The sequence below is a fragment of the Leuciscus leuciscus genome (genome assembly GCF_965113295.1).
Source record: "Leuciscus leuciscus genome assembly, chromosome: 25".
NCBI lineage: Eukaryota > Metazoa > Chordata > Actinopteri > Cypriniformes > Leuciscidae > Leuciscus > Leuciscus leuciscus.
In genome coordinates, this window is record NC_138724.1 from 24217770 (window position 1) to 24234369 (window position 16600).

General features: G+C 38.7%; 2 protein-coding genes across 2 annotated transcripts; both read left to right on the forward strand.

Moving 5' to 3' along the window:
- The first annotated feature begins 280 nt into the window (after window positions 1-280).
- On the forward strand, window positions 281-8213 carry unc45a (unc-45 myosin chaperone A). The gene is made up of 19 exons (XM_082159614.1): window positions 281-468; window positions 810-1011; window positions 1085-1260; window positions 1350-1439; window positions 1530-1697; window positions 1792-1960; window positions 2649-2819; window positions 2951-3122; window positions 3225-3525; window positions 3618-3712; window positions 4764-4905; window positions 5002-5142; window positions 5518-5645; window positions 5917-5983; window positions 6086-6199; window positions 6275-6390; window positions 6757-6874; window positions 6969-7124; window positions 7613-8213. The coding sequence occupies exons 2-19, from the start codon at window positions 810-812 to the stop codon at window positions 7892-7894; spliced, it is 2808 nt and encodes a 935-aa protein (XP_082015740.1). The 5' UTR covers window positions 281-468; the 3' UTR covers window positions 7895-8213.
- Window positions 8214-8325: 112 nt separating this feature from the next.
- On the forward strand, window positions 8326-10590 carry gdpgp1 (GDP-D-glucose phosphorylase 1). The gene has a single exon (XM_082159615.1). It carries the CDS (start codon window positions 9394-9396, stop codon window positions 10438-10440), a length of 1047 nt encoding a protein of 348 aa, XP_082015741.1. The 5' UTR covers window positions 8326-9393; the 3' UTR covers window positions 10441-10590.
- Window positions 10591-16600: the final 6010 nt, after the last annotated feature.

The window sequence follows — 16600 nt, forward strand, 5'->3', positions numbered from 1 at the left end:
ATTGTCACATATTGATAGATAATTAGATATAGAAAATGAAATGTAGAAAATGAAAATATTCTCTCAGCAGAGTAGAAAACAGTAATGTATGCCTATGTTTAATTTTATTGTCCTATTCATCATCAGTGTGCAACTGAACTGTAACGTTGGATGTTACTGGACTTATATGGTCAAGACGAGAAAATGAGGCGGAGCTTCGAATCCTACAACGCTCCAGAGGCTCATGAATATTAATGAAGTAACAAGACGTTTGACCAGTAAGATTCGGAAGCGTCATCATCGCGCATCAAAACCAGGAAGTGTACAGGCAGAACAGTCGAGAACAGAGTGAACAGAACTACTGCAACTCTTTGGACCACTAGGAATATTTTACGGCGTTTTTAAAAGAAACAAACAGTGTAGACTGTATTAAAAACCCCGAAGTTTTTTTTTTTTACTTGAAAAACGAAGACAAAGACGCAGAGAAAGGTGAGATTGCATATGTATGGTCAGTGGTCACCATGCAACTTCACTATAGTTACTGTAACAGCTCTAGACACAGATGTTATGATGCCTGTATATTACACCACACACAATGCAATGTGTATTATTTGCAAAAACATTTAACATAATTCAGTACTTTATACATAATTCAACGCGTTTGTTTATTGCCTCTTATTGTCATTTATTTTTAAATTCATTTGTATTGCACAATTTTACCTATTCAGTATGTACGATTTAGTTTGCCCCAGTCAATTGGCAAAAAAAAAAATCTGTTCTATTGTATTCTATTCTGTTTCCAAATGTAATGTGTTTTTATTCATATTTAGATGACCCAGGACTCCTCTGCGCTGAGGGAAGAAGGAAACGGCCATTTTAAAGCTGGTGATGTGCAAGAAGCTCTCAGCTGCTACACCAAAGCCCTGAAGATCAGCGACTGTCAGTCCGAGAGTGCCGTTCTGTACCGCAACCGAGCAGCATGCTATCTTAAAATTGAGGACTATACCAAAGCAGAGGCAGATTCCACCAAAGGTAACAATTATTTTAGACTATTACCTTCATCAGCAGTCTCATTCATCACTCTAACCGAGTTGTGTTCCTCAAGCTTTGGACGTAGATCCAGGTGACGTCAAGGCCCGATTCCGTCGAGCGCAGGCTCTGCAGATGCTCGGACGGTTGGATCAGGCGTTTATGGACACTCAGACGTGTGCACAGCTGGAACCCAAGAATAAAGCTTTCCAGGATCTGCTTAGACAGTTAGGAGCACAGATCCAACAGAAGGTGGGAGGTTATGAGGGACGCTTGCAAAGAAACATATCACTGCTACTATTTATGATCTGAAAATGAAGCCATATTGTGTTTATACATAGGCAGCACAGCTCTCCTCCACAGACTCACGAGTTCAACAGATGTTCAAACTCCTTCTGGATAGCTCAGCACCGATTTCAGACAGACATAAGGTGGGCAAGACTACCATTAAACGTATTATGACTTTTAACATGCAGTCTTTGTGATGTTCTCTCTCTGCTTATCTTTGCATTTTTAATCAGGCTGCTCAGAATCTGGTGTTTCTTTCACGGGAGGACGCAGGCGCAGAGCAGATCTTCAGGAATGATGGAGTCAAACTCCTCCAGAAGCTTCTTGAGTCCGAACAGGAGGAACTGATCCTTTCTGCTCTCAGAACTCTGGTTGGCCTGTGTACCGGACACCAGTCGAGGGTGAATAACTTCCCATTATAATCAAGTTTGATAGTTAAGCCCATAGGTATGGTATCTGAAGATTCTCAATTTATGCAAATTGTTGTGGTTGTAGACCGTGGCCATTGTGAATGAGGTCGGCATGGACAGGTTGTGTGGCGTCATGGGTTCCGCTGCTTCCACCGTGTCTCTTTCAGCATGCCATCTGCTCCAGGTCATGTTTGAGGCTCTTACGGAGGGCATGAAGAAAGAGATCAGAGGGAAAGACGAAGCCATACTGCCAGGTGAGACCGACCTTCACTTTGAGAGCTCAGTTCAGCGACCCACTTTAAGCCCATGACAAGACCAGAAATAATTTCCTGCAGAGAATATCTGTTCTACTTCTTTAAGACTGGGTTATGGCAGTGTCAAGTCTAAAATGAGTGTTTATGGTCGTAATCACAATATAACATGTAATTGGTGGATCAGACCCCTGACTTTGTATTTGTTTTATGAAAATGCCTGGCTTACAGTACATTATCACACTTATTACATGACTACTCAAATTAGTAAATAAAGAAATGCAAACATAGACACATAAATAAATATTGATGAAATTGTGATCAAATATATGAAATATTGAGGGTTTTTTTATTGTATTTTTCAAGAAGAAATAGTGATATGAAAAATAATCATATGAAAAACTAGCACAGCTATGCAGGAAATCGATTTCCTGGGAAAATTTAGAAATCTGCGATTGACCAATCAGATTCAAGTATTCCAGAGAGCCATGTAATCATTTTCTTCACATTTTTTATATTTCCTCCAGTCTGCAAACCTTTAAAACAGTCTTCTAAAACATAACTGTAGGAAATTGCTCTAATAATATATACAAAACACCCCTTGGTATTATGTTAATACTATTAGACATTTCTGGTGTAAAAAAATAACTGAAAACGCATACATTTTGAAAATGCTTTGTATGTATTGCAGAACCGTCCCGTGAGCTGCGTTCAATGTTGCGTCATCTAATTGAAATGCTCCCTGCATCCAGCGTGTCTGGAGCCGGCCGTGACAGCGCCATCAACCTGCTGGTCAAACAGGTGCCGCGGAAATCTTTGAAAAACCCAGACAACTCGCTCACACTGTGGGTCATCGACCAGGGTAAGTTTGACCACAAGATCTGCTCGCATTTGAAATTAAGTGTGGACTGGTTTTTCCCTGTGGACATCACTGATGCTAAACAATCTGTGACACCTGAACAGATTATTTCATGGTTTTCCTTTTCCTTTCAGGGTTAAAAAAGATTCTAGAAGTAGCGGGAACTGTTCCTGAAGTCGAGGGTGGGCTGCCGCTCACGGACAACACTCCCATGAGCTGCTCCGTTCTACTTAATAAGCTTTATGATGACCTGAAGAGTGATAAAGAGAGGGAAAACTTCAGCAAGCTCTGTGAGGAATATGTCCAGTAAGTGACATGCTATATTATATACTGTATTTGTTATTGCTTGGTAGAAACGTAGAAAAATACTTCAATTTACTTTTCACTGTCCATTGACGTTTTCTACAGGCATCACTTTGGCAGCTCAGACATGGAGAGGAAACTTCGAGCGATACAGACGGTCTCTGTTCTGCTGCAGGGCCCCAGTGATGTGGGAAATTGCACCCTGGAGCTGAGCGGGATCATGGAGGCCGTCATCGCTCTCTGTGCATCTGAAAACATCACTCACCAGCAGGTGGCAGTGGAAGCGCTCATTCACGCTGCGGGCAAAGCCAAGAGAGCATCATTCATCACAGCCAATGGTGTGGCTTTGCTGAAGGACCTGTACAAGAAAAGCGAAAATGACCGAATACGTGTGCGAGCGCTGGTGGTGAGTGTTCAGACTCAAAGACATCTGCGTTTGGAGTTATCGTTTGTTTGAGGAATGCTGTATGGTGGCCCTGTGTATGTGTGTTTTTTTAGGGGTTGTGCAAACTTGGCTCTGCTGGAGGCACCGATTTCAGCATGAAGCAGTTTGCAGAAGGCTCAACACTTAAACTCGCCAAGCAGTGCAGGAAGTAGGTTTTGAGCTTTGCTAATTACATCGTAGCAATCAGTTATGCATATTAGGCAACCACACTCAGTGTGTAAAAAATCTAGTTTGAATGGGTTTTCAAACTGATGTCAGGGCCTGAAAAATAGGAGATTTAGCTAAATGTTTTTAGGCACTGTCAATGTAACATATTTACTTTATATAATAATATGTTTAATGAAATAATTTATATTTAGTGCTGGGCAACGATTAATCGCATCCAAAATAAAAGTTTGTGTACCGGTAATTATTTTGTATATATAAATACACACATATGCATGTATATATTTAAGAAATATTTGCATGTATATACTTTATATATATATTTATATTTTATATATATAAAAATCTTAAATGTATACATGCATATGTATGTATTTATATATACAAAATAATTATACACAGTACACATACATATATTATATAAACACAAACTTTTATTTTGGTTGCCCATCACTAATTATAATATGTGTTTATTAATGTATTATTAATTGTTATTCAGTAAATATTTTTAATTTATTAACGTATTACTTTTTATTGTTTAGATATTTATTTAATAAATTATTTTATTCTATTCATTTTGCTTTTTAATTTATTATTTTAATTTAATTATTTGATTTATTATTTTAAATCTTTATTTTATATTACATTATTGCATTGATAATATAAAATACAATTCAAAAAAATAAAATTATGTAATATTAGAATCTATACATCTACATAAATCAAGTCTTTTATAATAGTATAATGTCTTATAGACATGAAACATTACACATTTTTCACACATTAACATATATTGTTGCCTTTATATTTTAAGAAGGAAGTCTGTCATATTTTTACTAATCAAAGACTAATCAGAATCTGTTGAGCTGCGTGAACCATTAGCATGAAACCAGTGTAGATGCTTTAGTTTTCCAGCTGCAGCAAAAGCAATTTTTGCATGGGAGTGCATGTGTAAATTAACCTCTTTAAAAAGGTTGATCTATAATTGCTAAGGTGTTATGTGCAGGTGGCCTTCAGCTGTCTTTCTCCTCCAGGTGGCTCTGCAACGAAGCTCTTCCTCCAACCTCCCGGCGCTGGGCCATCGAGGGTCTGGCCTACCTCACGCTGGACGCCGATGTGAAAGAGGACCTGGTGGAGGATAAGAAAGCCCTTCAGGCCATGTTTGAGCTGGCTAAGGTACCGCCCTTCCTGCTGTTTTGGAGATACACATCCCCCATTATACTAATCCTTGACAGCTACAGCAACTCCCTCATGTTCTCATTTTCTTTGCAGTCTGAGGACAAAACAGTGTTATTTGCCGTCGGATCCACACTGGTTAACTGCACCAACAGCTATGATGTTGAGAAACCAGACCCTCAGATGGTGGAACTTGCTAAATATGCTAAACAGCATGTACCTGAGGAGCATCCGAAGGTAACACATAAACACCCGAGGATGGATACATCCACCAAAAATGAACATACTATCATTATTTATGTAATCTGTATCCATTTGTCATTTCAAAACCATATCACTATATATATTTTTTTTTTTTGCGAACACAAAAGATGTTTAGCAGAGTGTTCATGCTGCTCTCCGTACAACAAAAGTATTAATTGACCAGGGCCTGTCAAGCTCCACAAAAGCACCATAAATGTAGTCATTGCAACATATTAATTTGCGAAAATAGTCCAGAAGTCATTATTTGCTCATCTCTTTCCTGTTGTTTTGGAAGAAAGAAAGTCGAACAGGTTTGAAACGTCATGAGGGAGAATAAATGACCACATTTTTACTCGTGTTCTTGTGTAGGATGCCCAATCGTTTGTAGAGAAGAGGGTGATGAAGCTCTTGGAGGCTGGAGTGGTGTCAGCGTTGGTTTGTATGGTGAAACACGAGAGTCCCGCTCTCTCGGAGGCCTGCAGAGAGTGCATCGCCAGGTCTGTTCACTATGAAGCTCAATCAATTTGAAAAATTCTGGCTGAATTCAAAGGCTGCTACTGTAAAAGTACTTTATTTGCACTTCAGCTTTGGCCCTTTCCCACTGCTGGCACAACTACTGTCCCAAATTCAGATTAAGCCTTGGATCAATTTGCTCCATCAGAGGAGATTGTTTGAAAATGGATTTTAGTGTGCAAAATGGTTGATTCCATCCAAGAAAATGGCCCTTTTATCAGATGAAATGAGCGACTCCCTTTCTCTTCCTGACAGGGTGATTTTGGCTCTGGTGGAGAGACATGAGGACAGAGGTTTAGTTGTGGCACAAGGAGGAGGAAAAGTACGTATATTCTCTCATCATGCCTGTTAAGCTTCACTTCCACCCAAGACCTTAAACTTTTGAGTGGTAGAATATGACAGTTTTCTCGTTTGCTTGATGCAGGCCTTACTACCGCTGGTTTCTGAGAGCACAGATCGGGGAAAGATCAAAGCAGCACAAGCTCTAGCAAAGATCACCATCACATCCAACCCTGAGATCGCATTTCCGGGCGAGAGGGTGCGTCAGCAAACTGGTGAACCTTTCTCACTGATTTCAATCAGGAATTATATGATGATGTATGTGTTTGTGCAGGTCTATGAGGTGGTGAGACCCCTGGTCAGTCTTTTGGCGCTTGACTGCACGATGCTGCAGAACTTTGAGGCTCTGATGGCCCTCACCAACCTGGCTGGCTTCAGTGAGAGACTCAGGTCAGCTGCCAACAGCTAAATTGTGACGTATAGCTTCTCGAACAAGAAAAAAATGTTGGGCGAGACTTGGTTTTGTCCATCAGGAATTGAGTGGATGGTTGTGGTTTGCTATTGGTCAGTCTCATGTAAGTGACAGGTTGTCCCGCCCTCACACCAGTAAACACATCATCAGAGAAGAGAAGAGATGCAAGAGAGAGTTAGTTTGACTAAAAATATATAATCTGCACAGATCGATTATTTATAATAAACATTGCAATATTCCATTAAAAAAAACAACAAGAATTGTCCATTTTGATTTCATGGTGGTGACTTTAAGCCTCTGAATAGCAGAACAACCCCCAGTCAAACCACATTTCAACCCCACAGGCAGAAGATCATTAAGGAGAAAGCTGTGCCTAAAGTTGAGGGCTTCATGTTTGAGGAGCACGAGATGGTCCGAGCTGCTGCCACAGAGTGTATGTGCAATCTGGCCTTAAGCGCTGAGGTACGTCACATGACAGCATTCAGTTTTTGGACCTGATTTTGAGCTAAATCCTTCTGGAAAAGACTGATTTTTATGGTTTTGTTTGATGCGTCAGGTGCAGAAGAGTTACCTGGTTACAGACAGTGACCGTCTGAAGTTGCTGGTGCTCTACAGTGGTGAAGATGATGAGCGACTGAGGAAGGCTGCGTCAGGCACACTGGCTGTGCTGACAGGGGAAATGCCTGAACTGTGTACACGTATTCCTGACACGGTGAGTAACACTTTGATTAAAGTGCGCCTCTATTATGCTATTTTAAAGGTTCCTAATTTTGTTCTTCTGCAACAGGTTTACATGCATTCAAGGTCAAAAAACATTAGAATTTTCTCATAATATACATTGCACATTACTTCATTTCTCACAGTGTCTGAAACGGTTTGGTAAAGGATTCGGTCTTTTTAAATCCCTCCTCTCTCAGAGTCTACTCTGCTCTGATTGGTCAGATGGCCCAGTCTGTTGTGATTGGTCTACTGCTTACAGCGCATGTCGGAAATGAAATGGCCATTACCATATCTGAATTTCATAACTCCATTTATCGTGCACTTTGATGTTTGAAACTTTACAGAGCTTTTACATTTACAAACAGCTATATTACACACTACATAAAAGGTAATATTCGAAAAAGCATAATAGGTGGACTTTAAGAATTCTCGCATTCTTCATCTCATTCTCCGCCCACTTTTTCTCCTCCTTTTCTCTAGACGAGCCACTGGCTGGAGATCTTCCAGGCTCTGTTGCTCAGCGAAAACCAGGACCTGCGGCATCGTGGAGTGGTCATCATAATGAACATCATGCAGGCCGACAAAAGTCTGGCAGAGAAACTGATTGAGAGTGAGGCGCTGGAGATCCTGTCTGTCCTGGCTAAAGGAGACAATCCCAACCAGGACTCCGTTCGGAAAGCCGCCCAGCGCTGCTTGGATCTGGCTTTGGAGTACGGCCTCATCCGAAACAATGAGGGAGGAGTTAATGGTAATTCCATGTAATGCCATCTAATGGGGTTCATTTCCCAGCCTGGAGGTTTGGAGCCTTTTATCCATAATGGATAAAAACATAGCACACATTTCATACTGCCTAAATAGACCAAATATTGAGTTTGTTCACTTCCATTCCATTAAATGCACTCAATTTATTTTACATGCACATTCCAAGATATTATACGATTATTCTACTTAAATGTGTGGAGAACACACTGAAAATATTAATCATGTGTTATTTATGCTTTGACCGCCTCACCATGTGTATTCAAGTCTTAATTGTTGAATGTGAATTGTGAAATTTTATATAAACACTACTTTTGTTTGAGGTGTGGTGTTCTTGTTTTTATTCTTGCTTTTGTTTCCTCACAGATTAAGTAGATTTGTTTGGGTTTAACAATGTTGACTTTTTCACACTGTTTTGCAACTACCAAACATTCAAAAAATAACTCAATAAAAATTGTCATTTCTAAAGATTTAATTTTAATTTATCGCCATTTCCTCTTTGGAATTGGTTTGAATATTTCAAAGGCCATTTCTAGTGGCAGTTTTCTTGTACAGTATATTACACCTAATATTTCATGTTTCATAATAGGTAAAAATCCTTGATTTTTAAAGTTGATAAAGTGATATTGCTGGTAATTGAGAGGGGTTTCTAAAAAATATATTTTCCCTAAAAGGGACAAAACATTAATTAACATAAACATTTTTTTATATATATATTTTGTTGAATAAACATTTTAACTGATTTTCTGATTATAAAACAAACAAAACAAACTTGACATTTTCAGTGGGGTCACTTTTGATGTGTGCATAAATATGTGCATATTTAACTAAATTATAATTTTCATACACTGCTGTTCAAAAGTTTGGGATCAGTAAAATGTTTTTAATATTTTTGAAAGAAGTCCCCTATGTTCACCACCAAAGCTGCATTTATATGATCAAAAATACAGTAAAAATTGTCATATTGTGAAATATTATTACAATTTAAAAGAACTGTTTTCTATTTTCATTTATTTTACAATATAATTTATTCCCCTGATGGCAAAGGTGAATTTTCAGACTTCAGTGTCACATGATCCTTCATAAATCATTCTAATATGATGATTTGCTGCTCAAAAAAAACATTTATTTATTAATAATGTTGAAAACAGGATTCTCTGATGAACAGAAAGTGCAAATGTTCTTTTGGACTTTCTGTTCATTTGAAATATGAATCTTGTCTTTACTCGATCAATTGAATGCCTCTTTTCTCAGTAAAAGTATTCATGTTATTCAAAATACTGAACCAAAAACGTTTGAACAGTAGTGTAAATGAACTACAAATCGCGTTAAAACAAGCGGCACGAGCCCTCTCTCTTTCCATAGTTCTCAATTGTGTCATATGACTCTTCGTGACCAATCAGAGACGTTCAATACGTGCACTACTTGTAGTCCTTCATTCATGCTGCACATTTTGGCGTTAGTTGAATAGGGAAACAGTTGTTTACAAGTGAAATGTAACTATGGATGATTGTGCTATTTTCACCTACACTAACAATGACTTTATAAATGATGTTTGTTCCGGAAATCCGAACCGGTCCAGATTTGACGTCGCGCTGCGGTCCGGGTGGACTGAGAGGATGAACACCGGGTTGTTTCGGTACCAGCTGGACGATCTGGAGACGCGGATCCTCCCCGGTCCCAGTGGATACATCGCTCAGCTGAACATCATGAGAGGCATCGAGAGACGAAAACCTCAGGAGATCCTGAGCGTCCGGCAGGATTTTGACCCAAAGCAGTTCAATTTCAACAAAATCAACCTCAAAGAGCTGCTCTTTGAATTACAGTGTGAAGAGAAATGGCATCAAAATGGTTCAAAACGGAAGTGCAAAGTGATAATAAACGTGAGTCCGCTGGAATTCGGTCACTGTCTGCTCGTTCCTGAACCGGACCGGTGTCACCCACAGATACTGACCCCTCTGGCGGTCCAGATGGGGATAGAAACGGTTCTGTTGAGCGCTGATCCAGGATTCAGGGTTGGCTTTAACAGCCTGGGTGGGTTTGCCTCAGTTAACCATCTCCATCTCCATGGCTACTACCTAAAGCACCAACTGAGGATTGAGAGCTCTCCAGCAGAACTGATCCTGCCTAAAATACACTTGTATAGGCTCCTGGACTTCCCAGCAGGCTTTCTGTTCTACACCCAGGGTCCAAACCTGGATTTGACAGTCAATGCAGTATGCAATCTCACTGATATTTTGGTTGACAGGAACATCGCACACAACCTCTTCATCACCCGAGGTTGTCCTCCACAGAGGGAGCATGAACAGTCTCCATCACGAATCGGGGTGAGGGTTATCGTATGGCCCCGGTTGTCTTGTTTCGGGGCCAAAGAAGAGTCTGCCTTCAATGTGGCCCTGTGTGAGCTCGCCGGTCACCTTCCCTTCAAAAACAGAGAAGACTATGACACAGCCACTGAGGACGGAGTACAAGACATCATCCGGAGATATCTGCTGCCACAAGAAGAATTCAGGGACTTGCAAAAGCATGTCATGAAATGTTTATTATAGATGGCACTTTTATTTTGAGCACACATCAAATTATCCTGTATCTAAATGAGAATTTCAGGAATAATAAATGTTGGTGTATTAAATATAAGGATTTATTAACACAAATGTTTTAATCTGTTACTTTAAGTTACATATGAAGTGCTGCTACGATTACATATATATATATATATATATATATATATAATAAAACTAAACTATTAGTACAATTATGTGTGTTAAATATGTATACATATTCACATTTGTATTATATACATTATATAAATTATATATATATAATATTTAATAGATATTATGTTTAAAAAAATAACATGATTATTTAATACAATTGTATTCTGTCTACTATTGTAAAAAAAAACAAAAAAAACAAGTGCCATCTACAACAATACAATAAACAATTCAAACAGTTGTGTGCTACGTTTGTTTATTTTTTTTAAAGAGAATGCACATTAATAATTATTAGCACTTGTGTCCATCATGTAAATGTGACAGATTTAGCCATACAAGCTCATTTTCACCTATCACGTGACCTCATCACTTCACATTTAGCTTTTTTATCTAATTTTGTGAAGTCAGATCAAATATTGAGTCAAAAATGATGTAAATGTATTAACTGTAAAAGGAAAGACATTGCATTGTGGGATACAGTATCCCAGGCAATAAGCTCTGTTGGATACTTTTGCTGAATTTGGAGTTGCATACTAGCATACTACAAGTTACGCCATTGAAAGATGTGGTAAAAGTAGTATGCGGTTCTAAGTTCAGCATTTATTTTAGCAGATATATTTGGTCATCGGTATTTTATACATGCAAAAAAAAAAAAAAATCATGAGCACAACATACAGCAAAGTAGCCTAGTATGCTTCCATACAGAGCAATACTTGATATCCTTCTCTATAGCTCTCTCTAGTGGTCTGTGAGGTTAAAATATTTTAATTTGGGAAATAAAATAAGCATTTATTTGGATAGTAGGCTACATTAATGTCTCATTCATTTAATTATATTTCATTTATCAGGGTTCCCGCGGATCCTTAAAAAGTCTTAAATAAGATTTGTAAAATTTAAGGCCATAAAAAGTCTTATTTTTACTTATGAAAGGTCTTACATTTTAGATGACACTTTGACTTAGACGTATCTAAATGCTTTCCCAATTAAAACTATCTAATTAGCATACATATTATTTACACATTGATATTACATCTTTGTGGATTTGCTTGTTCACGTGACTATTCGCGTCATATTCGCGGGAGCATTACGTCTGTCTCGTCTCTTGCACGCGAAATGAGGAGAGAAGGAGAAGAAAGTTGGTAAATGTCAGTTCAATTGTAAGTTCATTCTTTATGTGCTTAGGGGTGTGCGATATGTATTGTCTATGATGATGATATAATTGTTTTAATGATTGCCGCTTCTGTGTCACCTCTGCACTGCAAAGATGGATTTTGATTTAATGATTTAAGTTGACTGATAAGAGTGGTAGCCATACTGTATTATTATTCTAATAGAATTTAATTTGAATGTAAGAATTTGACATAAAAGATTATGCATACCTCTAAATAAGTTTAGAAAAACATTCCATATATAGGTGAAAATGTCCCTGGAAATCAATTAAAGGTGGCAAATGTTGCCCCTTATTAAAAATGTTAATTTCTGTCACTGCTGTCTCACAGCATAGAATATGAAAAATATGAATATCTTCGTGAGTCTGCTGTCAACAACAGGCCTAAACCAGCCATGGGACCAGTACAAAAACACAATCAGTAAAATATCATCTATCTTTAAAACTTTGAAAATATCGAGATATATTTTTGTCAATATTGCATACCTCTAATGTATGGTATTAATTTAGATTTCTTCAGGTCTGAGTAGATACTCAGTTATTCAATACTTCATTTATTTCATTATAAAATTACATCAACCATTATTTGTCCATCTCATGACCAGTGTTGGTAAGTTACTCTACAAAAGTTATTAATTAGATTACCGAACTAACTCAAAATTATTGATTACTTTCTAAATCCCATATGAACCTCTAGTTGAACAATACAAGACACGAAACTGCACTTTTTTTTTCCTTTCAAATAAACAATATACAGTTGCATAAATTATTCTTGAACTAGCCAAACTGTGTAAAGGGAGAAGGTTATGTTAAAAACATACATTTTAACATTTGCAGTTACATCAGAAGTAGGCCTACTTGAATTACAGTTTTTTTTTTTAAGTATCGCTTACTTTACTTTTTCAAGGGAAAAGTAATTAAGTTAATGTAATTTGATTAGCCTGCTTAAATAATTACACCCAACACTGCTCAGGACTAATACGGTATAAACATGATTTCTGATAATATCACGGTTCCATTACGGAATGTTCCATCCAAACAAACTGAACTGAACTGTACACAATGGCAGTATTTCATAGAAACGGCAAGTAAGTGGACACTGTTTCGTCTGAATCAGTTCTTGATCGGATTCTGATGAACAAAGCAGGTTGTGCTACGCCTTCACGCACCGCCCAGCGAATGCTCATTCAGGCATGAGGTGTATGTTTCTTCATTACAAAAGGAGCCTGAAAGAGAAGCTAGTTTGATGGTGAAAAGATATTAATCTTCCCTTGTGGCTCATAATAGATATTCAACAGGAATTTCGCCTCAAAGCACAGTTCGACTGTCCTTTTACAGCTCAGTGAGGTGAATATCCCTCCCACATGTCGAATCGAAACCGCACTCCTGAGAGGATCCAACCCAGACAACGTAAATGTGGCCGAGAATACCTATTAATTCCAGGTGATGGCTGCTGTAACTAACACTAAACCGGTCTGAGGAGACCTGTGTCATCTGTTTCACACCACAACAAAAGCCCTGCTGTGCATCTTGTACAGACCCTTTTATCTGCAATCTAACCTGGTACCACAAACACTCCAGAGGTGATACATTAGCCTTGTACTTTACTGAACTGATCCTTCTTGTTGCTGAGGTTTGAATCAACCAATAGAGGTCAAACCCTGACTTGATTTCAAGTACATTCAGCATCAATCAATAAAACAGTGATGACTAAACATTCAAGGTGCAAATAAGGGTTTGATGGCCCCTCATAACACCTAAACAGAGGACATATGCGTATATATAATGTGTCCAATCAGTAAAATCATATCTAAATGTTCAATATTACAAAATTCCAGTCAAACCTACCAAAAAGTAACTTTAATTGGCCAATACTGAAACAATACAAAATAGGTTGAAGGACTGGAGGTCGCAGTAATTTATGATTAATAATTTCAACACATTAGGCTAATCCCTTTAATTGGTACAATGCATTACATAAGTGAAACAAATCTTATAAAAAAAACACACACACATATTCGAATATATATATGAGCCCCTCTCCTGACAATGTAGTGACCCTTGGGACTTAAACAAGGGAAAACAGAAGTTGAATTTAAATAGAGTGAGTATGCATGAACCTTTAAAGCAAATAATAATGTTTTGTTTTTAAATTTGCAAAGAATAAAAAAGAAAAGTCTTGCTCATGCATAAAGCCACATACTCCATGAATCAGTAACAAATATTATCCAGCCCTCAAAGATCCAGGATAAGCAGCACTGAGTGACGCCTGCAGAGAGAAGAACGTTAGCAGAGCGCAACGGATAACATTTACATTACACATGAAACCCTCCAGCACAAGTTCAAAATAAACTGTCTGGATCTAACGAGAGCATAAACATGTCAATGTCTAGGCAGGTTACAGTGGCTACGGCAATTCCCTGAAGCATATCGAGTCCAGTTTGTGGGATAGAGTGCAACTTATAAAGTGTTAAAGACAGAGCTACTGTGAGCTACGTAGGTTTTTAATCAAAGGTATTTGCTTCTGTTGAAGACTTCAGCCCGGATTATTTTAGCTTATTTTTAAATAATCATGTTTAACAGTAGAATTTGTGGACAAAAACTACATTACCCATGATGCTGTTGTCACGCTGAGTGTCTGTTATAAAGCGCACAGCAATGGAGAATTCAAAACTGTCTTTAATAAACAAAATCCAAAAGGAACACGCAAGAAACTTACAGCCACTATAACATAAATAACAAGGCACAATGAACAGAGGAAACTAAGGGCTTAAATGCACAGGGAGTAATGAGGTAACTGAATGAACAACAGGTGAACGTAATCAGCAACTAAGGGAACTAAGTAGCTAACAGAACAAGAAACAGAATGAAAATTAAACACCAAGAAAACTTAACAGTTTAGAACATAATCTTGACATATCCCCCTTCCCTCCTCATATCCCTCCTGCCGGAAAGGCATGTCCTGGCAGCGTAATAAGAGTCCAACTAAGGAGGGAGGGAGGGAGCAGGACGAAGGCCCACGGGAGTCGAAGGAGGGAGGAGCCATTAGGGATGACAGACTGAGATGGAGCTGATGGAAGTGGAGACCCAGACGGAGCCAAAGAGCCAATGAGACCACACAACACTTATGAATGTGGAGACCAATGAGGAGCCGCAGCGTCGAACGTCCGAAGTGGAGCCAGAGGACTGAGGCGAAGCTGGTGGGACTGAGGACCAAGGTGGAGTCGGAGGGAAGGCGGAGTCTGACGGAGCCGAAGGGGTGGAGGGACGAAGCGCAGCTGAAGGCCCAGAAGTCCATGGCGCAGGTAGAACGATGACTGACCACGGCGAAGCCGGAGGGACGAGGAAGCCCAGTGGAGCCGACTGGTCGACGAGGCGAGGTGAAGTGGCGGACTCGGTGGCTTGTCCCCTTGTCATGGTGGAGCTGGAGACCGCAAGACGCGAGGCAGATCTAAAAAACGAAACAGAACTAATAATCCTGAAAGCTGTACAGAAAATTCCTCCAATCAGAGAGTCAAAAGATCTCTTTAGCTCTGTCCACTCCCATGAAGCACCCTCTCCCTTTTTTTGAAATCCCCATGGGAGAAATGAATGGAAAAAATACTTCCGGAACCAATCCCGCTCAAAAAGTGGGCAAGCACTGTTGCACTCTATAAACTCTGCCTTAGGAGCCCATGAAGCATGGCGTCCTAAGACCTTGCTTGTCCTCCTCCTGGCCCATACTTTGGTGACGTAATGCCACATAGCCTGTTAGAACAAATGGTACATTTGACAACCATCGTAAGACCACAAGTACACATTAAGTGAGCCATTTGGGACAATGTCAAAAACGGAAATGTTCCGTTTAAGCAGGAGGTTTAAGGTGTCCCTTTTCTAAAAATATTCTGAGCCCCGGGAAATACTCCTTCACCATGTCAAAGTTCTCAATCTTTACAATTAATTACAAGGGGAAACAGTGAAAATTAATGGTCTCATTCATGCATACAAGAACATATTCTGTCAGATCAATCATTAACAAGTTCAATCCACTGCCGTCAAACACATCCACTGAGTCAATTCCTGGAGAAAGAAAAGCTTACCAAGTTTAACTGTAACATACGTGCACGTTGCACAAATGAGTGTATTGTACCAATGATGAAACTGGTGAAAGTAAAAAAATGCTCTACAAATAGGGATAATTACCTCCTTTAGCAAAATCCATCCATCCATCCATCCATCCATCCATCAGATTCAGCAACAATTGCAAGAAGAATCCCAGCAAAAACTAAATGTTCCTAAACATGTTCTGTAAAAATGCTTAAATAATTGAATTAATGTATGAAACAAAATCCAAGCATTGACATATCAACTTTTGAGGTAAGTTTGACAGCTGATAGCCAGTTTGACTATACCTATTTCCAAGCAAGCATTTTAACTACTTTTCATCAAAGAAACACAAAATGCATGGCATTCATTTTCTATTAACAGAAAAACAGTTGCAAATTTACCCTAAATAAATCTAGCAAAATAGTTTGGGACCAAATGTTAATTTGTAGGTATTTATATAGCCTAATTCCAATAAATAAAATGGGGGGAAATGCTAGGTTAATTTCATGTTAGATGAGTCAAACTTATCTAATAGGTCTCACAACAAATCACGTGATTTGTATCTTTTAAAAAATTAATAAAATAATGCTTTTTAACACGTCTTGTGAAACCTGAGTGTATAGAATTCAGGAAGTAGCACACTAGTTGTTCATTTAGAACGTAGCTAAATAATTTCCCGCGCAAATTACGACATCTTAGTAGCGTTTAATGGCGTTGTATGGCGTCAGTGCGATCAGTCAG

Bases quoted from the DNA above. Each gene is read 5' to 3' on its own strand.
- gdpgp1 (XM_082159615.1), top strand. From the start codon at position 9,394: ATGGATGATTGTGCTATTTTCACCTACACTAACAATGACTTTATAAAT.
- unc45a (XM_082159614.1), top strand. From the start codon at position 810: ATGACCCAGGACTCCTCTGCGCTGAGGGAAGAAGGAAACGGCCATTTT. The intron at 1,440-1,529 runs GTGGGCAAGACT...ATTTTTAATCAG, and splicing joins CGATTTCAGACAGACATAAG to GCTGCTCAGAATCTGGTGTT. The intron at 6,200-6,274 runs GTGCGTCAGCAA...GTGTTTGTGCAG, and splicing joins TCGCATTTCCGGGCGAGAGG to GTCTATGAGGTGGTGAGACC.